This window comes from Ctenopharyngodon idella, chromosome 16 (assembly GCF_019924925.1).
Source record: "Ctenopharyngodon idella isolate HZGC_01 chromosome 16, HZGC01, whole genome shotgun sequence".
NCBI classification, from domain to species: domain Eukaryota; kingdom Metazoa; phylum Chordata; class Actinopteri; order Cypriniformes; family Xenocyprididae; genus Ctenopharyngodon; species Ctenopharyngodon idella.
Genome location: NC_067235.1, coordinates 34,894,694 through 34,903,137, shown reverse-complemented (window position 1 = coordinate 34,903,137; position 8,444 = coordinate 34,894,694). Strand labels below are relative to the sequence as shown.

The following is an 8,444-nucleotide window of genomic DNA, read 5'->3' as shown; positions in this document are numbered from 1 at the left end:
ATGCAACAGGTGTATACAGTACTTTTTAATTTTATATCCTGTTTTAGAGCATTATTGTGTTTTAGTATGTGATGTTTTTGTAAACCTACTTATCCATATTTTGGGGACAAAATTTGTACCCAGAATTGATCTAAACCTGACAAAACCTTCTTTTGGGCACGCCCTCATTTGTAAAAATAGTATGTTACAGTATTTATAACTAGCTTTATAAGTCATTGTCCCCATTTAGAGAGCTTGTGTAATCGTGTGTGTGGGTGTGAATATTATCATAACTTACAGGACAGATGAATTACTGTATTGTTGATGTGATCCGTGACGTCACTCGCGCACACATTCTCTGCATGTTTACAGGTGTAGTTTCTGCTGATTCTCACCTGAAGAATGACAGAAAGAGGCAGACAAGAACGACATCAACATCGAGGTAAAACAATCTCAACATACAATCACTGACTTCAGTCGCTTTACACTGCAGATCTGAGTTTTAGTTGAGGAATAAGTCAGAAAAATATCTTGACTTACTCATGTTGATGTTGAAGGTTAAAAACATTTAAAGGAATGATAACAGTAAGGTTTCATTTGTTGACGTTAGTTTACATTTAACCTGAACTAAATGAACTTCTACAGCATTTATTAATCTTAGTTAATGTTAATTGCAACATTTACTGAAATATCTTTAAGAGCAAAAGTTGTATCTGTTGGTTAATGCACTGAACTAACATGAACCTGAATATTTTTATTAACTATCATTAACAAAAGTTAATAATTGCTTTGAAAATATATTGCTGTATTGTATGTTAGTTGATTCATTAACTTATAATGTTAACAAATTAGACATTACTGTAAGGTGTTACCAAAGGAATTAATGAAAATCATGTAGATTTGGAGCTTGTTGATGGATTTGTGCTTCTAAAGTGAATGATTCAGCTCTGATTTGACCCATAAACTCAAATCACTGAATAAAACAAAAGAATCACAAGTGAGTCATTTAAATGGATCAACTTAAAGCTAAATTAAGATCAATTAGAGTGTCTTAGAGTCTCGAGTCATCGGAGCGACGGCGCAGGTTCATCTGGTTTGTTCACTTGAAGAATGTGACTGAACAATGACTGAAATATCTGCACAGAAAACATGTGATCCTGAAACTTATTTCACTCTCTAAAGTGTCTGAAGATGTCGAGAAAAGTCGAGGTGATCATCAACTCTGCGGCTCCGCAGGATCAAGCCGAGTGTCCCGTTTATGTCACGGAGTCCAAGCCCGGAGACTCGCCCGGAGTGACTGGATTCCTGAAGATCAACCCGGCGGCTCTGGGGGTAAAACTGATGATCGACACTCTTAACTAGTACTGAGACTCTCTGGTACAAGATGACGAAAAAGGAAAGAAAAAAAAACATTTCACGTGTCTTTTATCCGTCAGTGGCTGGAGATCCTGACCGGAGCCGTGGTGTTTGGACTCGTCTTTTGGAATTATGAACGTTGGTTTTTAATACCAACTTGCTATGTAAGTCTTTTATTTTTTTATATATACATATGAGCAATATCACACTCATAGCCGTGCGATATGGCTGTATATCAGCACAGCTGTAGGTAATCACTGATATACAGCTATAATGCACAGTTACGAGTGTGATATTGCGTTTATACAACAGTTCGACGGCACGAGTGTGTAAATAAATAAGAAACAACAACGGAGTGTCTTTTAAACCCTCTTTTGTGAGGATCTACTTCCTTCCGCCACTGATTCAAATCTCAAGTTGGCAGTTTAACAGTTGATCTGTTACTAATTCTAAAACGTCACTTTAGACCTAGTAATGAACGAACGTTGAGTCACTTTATTGAAATTTATTGTGTTATGTAGAGTGTTACGGTATTATTATTGACTAAACGAGTGTAGGTCGATGTCCATAATATTATATCCATTATAAAAAATCAGTTTGAATGTCCGCAGAGGAAAGCGATATCTCTGTCCTTTTAAAAGTTAAAGGGATTTCCCACAGCGCTAAAACAACGTCCTTGTTCTGACTCACTCACTCTGCCGCCATCTAATAATATTTATTGAACAATATTTAAATTAACAACAATAGCCATTATAAAAGTCATAAACACAAGCAAACAATCAAATAAATAAAAAACGCAAGTAAATAACTTAGTCGAAAGTACAAAAGTAGCACTCTAATACAGGATTAAGGTTAAATATAGCCTGAAAATAGTTATGAAATTTAATTTTCCCCTTGACCCAAATCGTTTTTCTCTGGAACAGCTAATAGATTAATAACACCAAAGATTGCCCATTTGATATACCCCAAATTAATTATATTTTCAACCACTATCTACTAGAGCTGGGCGGGTTTTTTTTTTTTTTTTTTTTTTTTTTTCCCCGATTAATTCGAATTTAATGTTTTGCCTCGATTTCATTATTTTTTTTAATTGAGAAATCGCGATTTTGAATAAAAATGTTAGCAAGCGTTACAGTTGGACATGTTGACAATACAGCAATGATAACTGTATTAGGAGAAGAAAATGATACGACCTCATGATGGCGCATCTGATTAACTGCTCTCATGTGACGCTCTATGAACTTAGAACACATCACTATTCTTAAGCGGCTGTTCATTCAGAAATGCATTATAAAAATGAGACGCACCCTGCTGAAAAAACCAGCATATGCTGGTAAGGTAGGTTTTGGAGCTGGTATGCTGGTTTGAGCTGGTCCTATGCTGGTCCTAAGCTGGTCCAGGACCAGCATGGACCAGCATAGGATCAGCATACCAGCTCCAAAACCTACCTTAACCAGCATATGCTGGTTTTTCAGCAGGGCAGGCAGTGGAATGAGAAAAAAGGCAAAGTTATTAAACACGAGTTGAGCTTTTTTTAACTTGACCGCCGTGTTTTTATAATGCCGTTTCATGGGTGAGACGTTGCAAAAGACACGAGACACAAGTGCAACACCTAAACATGTCCGCCAAACAAAAACAATAAGACAAATAGCGCAATGGAATGCAAATCTGTAAACCTGTTTGCTATTTCATGTTTGCATGAAGGTGACAGGCTGAAAGCTGCTGTTGTTTTCTGTTTTCACAAAGCATTTGCTGTTAATAATAGCCTATTACTGGTGTTATTTATTGCTATTACTTTTTGGCTAAGAAATATTTAGCATTTTCTTATTTTATATTATTTCTGAGTATATAGGATGTGTTTAAGATAAGTTTGTACAACATTTGCCTTCATATTTCAGGCATATTTCTGCAAAGATATTTAATAAATTGTTTTACATTTACACCATGTTGATCACTTCATGTGCTGCACTTGGAATGGAACAGATTGTTAATAAAGAGAATGTTACTTAAATCATATTGTAGCTAAGTTTTTAAGTTGACTAGTTAAAAATCGAAAACGTGAATCGGTCAATCATTCTGAGAAAAACATCAAGATTTTATTTTTTTGCCATATCGCCCAGCCCTACTATCTACATAAGAGCCAGCGGCAAATCCCTGAAGCACTGGCCGAGATGAAGCTGTTCTCGGCGGGTACTCGAGCTCTGAACGGCCGCTGACGGCGGAGCTCACATCTCCACAAACGTCTAAACAAATAGTAAAATAGGCGCTATGATTAAATATAAGTCACATATTTCAGGTCTAAACAACTACATTCTCGCCTAAAAAACTCTTAAAACTACAGTTTGTGGTACAACAAGTGTAGTATTTGTAAAAAAAAAAATTAAAAAAGCGGTGGATTTGCTCGACCTCCATGACAGTCGCTTCAGTCGGAGTGATACAAACGCTGAAAAGGTAGGAGTGCTGTTATCACAGCCAATCAGATTCGAGAACCAGAAAGAACTGTTGTATAAATATATATAAATTTGATAAATACAGTAAAAATTGTGAAATATTATTACAATTTAAATTGTAAATGATTTCTGAGTGATCATTTGACACTGAAGACTGGAGTAATGATGCTGAAAATTCAGCTTTGATCACAGGAATAAATTACACTTTACTATATATTCACATAGAAAACAACTGATTTATATTGGAATAATATTTCACTGTTTTTACTGTATTTTTGAATGTTGACCTCCAGGAGGATGCAGATTTGTTTACACGTCAATATAGCGCTGTAATGACATTTATTACTATATTGAGCTGTAAATGTTGATATTTCTGTCTATAATGTTGTTTTGTGTGTCTGTAGTTGATTTTGAATGGAGTTATTACAGCCACAGCTGCTTGTACCCGTAACGCGTGTCTGGTCAGTATGAAACATCATCTTCTTTTAGAACGGTTTATCAGAATCAGAAGTGGTTTCTGAATCATGTTTGTTCAGGTGGTCACCGCTCAAGTCCTGAACCTGCTCAATATCTTCAGCGCTCTGATCGTCTTCATCATCTTCTTCTTGTTTTTCTATGTCGCGTCGTCTGTGCGTGTGGTGAGTCTTTATTCCTGCACAGCCTTCAGTTGATGTTAGTGCGGTTCATGAATGTTTATGAGTACTGAGGTGTTTCTGGTTCATCTGGTTGTTGTAGTTTTTGGCTCCCTCTCTGGGTCCGAAAGACATCGCTTTCATGGCCTGTAACGTTCTGGCGATCATCTACTCTGTCATCATCTTCGCGACCTCATGCTGCTGGTGTAAATCGGTAAATCAGTGTTTCTTCAGCATCATCTGTGGCAGGGTTTCGATCTTTCTGAAGCTTAAAGTGCCAGGGGCCGCCGTACTAAAATTTAAAAGGCAGATAAATATTTTCATTTACAAAGACCTGATTTATAATGTGAAAATGTGTTTTATAAATATACAGGTGCTGGTCATATAATTAGAATATCATCAAAAAGTTGATTTATTTCACTAATTCCATTCAAAAAGTGAAACTTGTATATTATATTCATTCATTACACACAGACTGATATATTTCAAATGTTTATTTCTTTTAATTTTGATGATTATAACTGACAACTAAGGAAAATCCCAAATTCAGTATCTCAGAAAATTAGAATATTGTGAAAAGGTTCAATATTGAAGACACCTGGTGCCACACTCTAATCAGCTAATTAACTCAAAACACCTGCAAAGGCCTTTAAATGGTCTCTCAGTCTAGTTCTGTAGGATACACAATCATGGGGAAGACTGCTGACTTGACAGTTGTCCAAAAGACGACCATTGACACCTTGCACAAGGAGGGCAAGACACAAAAGGTCATTGCAAAAGAGGCTGGCTGTTCACAGAGCTCTGTGTCCAAGCACATTAATAGAGAGGCGAAGGGAAGGAAAAGATGTGGTAGAAAAAAGTGTACAAGCAATAGGGATAACCGCACCCTGGAGAGGATTGTGAAACAAAACCCATTCAAAAATGTGGGGGAGATTCACAAAGAGTGGACTGCAGCTGGAGTCAGTGCTTCAAGAACCACTACGCACAGACGTATGCAAGACATGGGTTTCAGCTGTCGCATTCCTTGTGTCAAGCCACTCTTGAACAACAGACAGCGTCAGAAGCGTCTCGCCTGGGCTAAAGACAAAAAGGACTGGACTGCTGCTGAGTGGTCCAAAGTTATGTTCTCTGATGAAAGTGAATTTTGCATTTCCTTTGGAAATCAGGGTCCCAGAGTCTGGAGGAAGAGAGGAGAGGCACACAATCCACGTTGCTTGAGGTCCAGTGTAAAGTTTCCACAGTCAGTGATGGTTTGGGGTGCCATGTCATCTGCTGGTGTTGGTCCACTGTGTTTTCTGAGGTCCAAGGTCAACGCAGCCATATACCAGGAAGTTTTAGAGCACTTCATGCTTCCTGCTGCTGACCAACTTTATGGAGATGCAGATTTCATTTTCCAACAGGACTTGGCACCTGCACACAGTGCCAAAGCTACCAGTACCTGGTTTAAGGACTAATTATTCTAATTTTCTGAGATACTGAATTTGGGATTTTCCTTAGTTGTCAGTTATAATCATCAAAATTAAAAGAAATAAACATTTGAAATATATCAGTCTGTGTGTAATGAATGGATATTATATATAAGTTTCACTTTTTGAATGGAATTAGTGAAATAAATCAACTTTTTGATGATATTCTAATTATATGACCAGCACCTGTATATATTATATTTAGTTACATTACTTCATTGCGACTCACTGTCGTACTGCACTGTTAGATGTAAGTTAGATGCATTTTATTCATTCATATGATTATATTCATATTTTTATAAAATGTATTTATTTTAATTATTTAAATCAAATTATTTTATTTTAATAAATTTATTTCAGTAAAATGTATTTAATTTGTTACATTTGCACACTGCTTTTCTTATTTTTTTTATTTAAATCCAGTTTTATTAATTTTAATTTTAATATAAATATTATGAGAATTTTACATTTATTTATTAAATTGACTTTTATTTATTTTAATAATTTTTTTATTTATTTTTAATTAAATGATTTATTTTAATCTAACGTAAAAAATAATAAATTTTAATGTTTAATTTTAATTAATTTTTATCTTAATCAAATTTAATTCTTTTTATTTAAATAAAGTTACATTTATTTATTTTAATCTTTTTTTTTATTAATGTTCATTCATTCATAAATTTGGTTTAATCTAATGTATTAATTATTTAAATACATTTTAAATTTAAACATTTATTAAATTATGTATTAAGTATTTTAATAATTTAGTTAGTTTCATCTAATTTTCATTTATTTAAAAGTTTTTTTTTATTTTTTACTTTAATTAAATGACTTATTTTAATCTAACGTAAAAAAAACAACAAAAAAAAACATTTTTATTTAAATAAATACTAAATGTTTAATTTTAATTTTATCTTAATCAAATTAAATAAATATAACTTTATTTAAATAAAAATAATTAATTTATTTTATTCATTCATAAATTTGGTTTAATCTAATGTATTAATTTATTTAAATAAAACTAAATTTTAAACATTTATTAAATTATCTATTTTAAGTATTTTAATTTAGTTTAATCCCATTTTTGTTTATTTATTTTTATATTTTTACACTTATTTTTATTTAACAGTTTATTTATTTTTATTTAAATGAAATTGAAATCTGATGTTAAAAAAACAAATAAAATTGTATTTAAATACATAAATATTAAACTATTAATTTTAATATATTTTTATCTTAATCAAATTTAATTAGTTTAATAATATTTTTATTTATTTTTACACTTACACTGCTTTTCTTTCTTTTTTTTATTTAAACTAAGTTTTATTTATTAAATTTTTTTTTTTTTTAATTAAGTTTGATTTATTTATTTTAATTAATTAGTTTTACTCTAATGCATTAAATAAAATTTTATGTAAATAGAAATTAATGTTTGTCTTAATCAAATTTTAGTGAGTTTAATATTATTTTGGTTTATTTATTTTTACATTTTTACACTGCTTTTCCTATGTTTATTTATTGAATATCTGTGCGTCTGCAGAGGAAGCGTCTCATGGTGATCCACATGAACGCAGCGTCACCTGCACCTGCAGGGGTCAGTGATGTCGTGGACCAGCCGCGTCCCGCATCCTCACCGCCATCCTACTACAGTCCGATCCCGACTTCAGAACCACCGGCCTATGAGGTGAGGACCAGAGTCAAGTCTTCTCACACGAGTCCGAGCGCTCTTTAACGTGCCCCTATTATGATCTTTAGGATATTATATTATTGATCAACAGTTTCAGACACTGAGAGAAAAGAATGAATATCAGGAGAAAATGAAAGCGTTTGTGTTTCTGCAGGACGAGCGACGCTCGACACTCTCTAGAGCTTCTTCTGAGAGATGGGACATGAGAAGATGGAAAGATGAACTGCATCGCAGCAGAAAACCCATCCAAGTCTAAGACATTAATTTATTCCAGATCAATCTATGCTCTAAAGTAGAGCTTCAGTGACCTGTTTGATTCGTTCCCAGAGCTCAATCTAGGGCCCTTATTAGTGTACCGTCTCCTTCAGAACTCTAGTTTCCACCTGCATCGGTCGATCTACTGGACAGTACAGATGGACTCTCTCTATCAGACATTAGAATCATTTCTAATATTTGTGTCCTTGTTTTTAAAAGCAAACTTGAAATGCGGATCTGGAGAGTGTATTTGAGATGTCAGTATTTCTGTCAGGTTGAAGCTGTACTTGCATGACTGAATATAGCTGTCGGAGTGTGTTCATACAGCATTCATACACACTGAACTCACTCATGACTCATGAAGAAGTGTCTGGAGCTGCTTCTAGTCCCGCCGTCTCAGACATGCTCTTCTTCTGTGCAATTTAACTATTTAAGATTTATTTTTAGTTCTTTTTAACGCCTTTGAATGTTTATGTACATATATGTCAGCTGCGAAGCACTTTATAAAGGTGCTATATAAAGTTCTTTTATTATTATTGTGGTTGTTTTTGTTGTATTTGCCATCTCACAGGTGATTTACTGGCAGTTAAAAGTTTGGGATAATTCAGTTTATTTTGTT

At 33.8% G+C, this 8,444-nt stretch overlaps 1 protein-coding gene across 1 annotated transcript; it reads left to right on the top strand.

Annotated features, from left to right (window-relative positions):
• The first annotated feature begins 250 nt into the window (after positions 1-250).
• Positions 251-8,361, top strand: LOC127497241 (uncharacterized). The gene is made up of 8 exons (XM_051865593.1): positions 251-421; positions 1,162-1,311; positions 1,416-1,499; positions 4,190-4,246; positions 4,322-4,423; positions 4,521-4,631; positions 7,424-7,567; positions 7,725-8,361. The coding sequence occupies exons 2-8, from the start codon at positions 1,171-1,173 to the stop codon at positions 7,824-7,826; spliced, it is 741 nt and encodes a 246-aa protein (XP_051721553.1). The 5' UTR covers positions 251-421; positions 1,162-1,170; the 3' UTR covers positions 7,827-8,361.
• Positions 8,362-8,444: the final 83 nt, after the last annotated feature.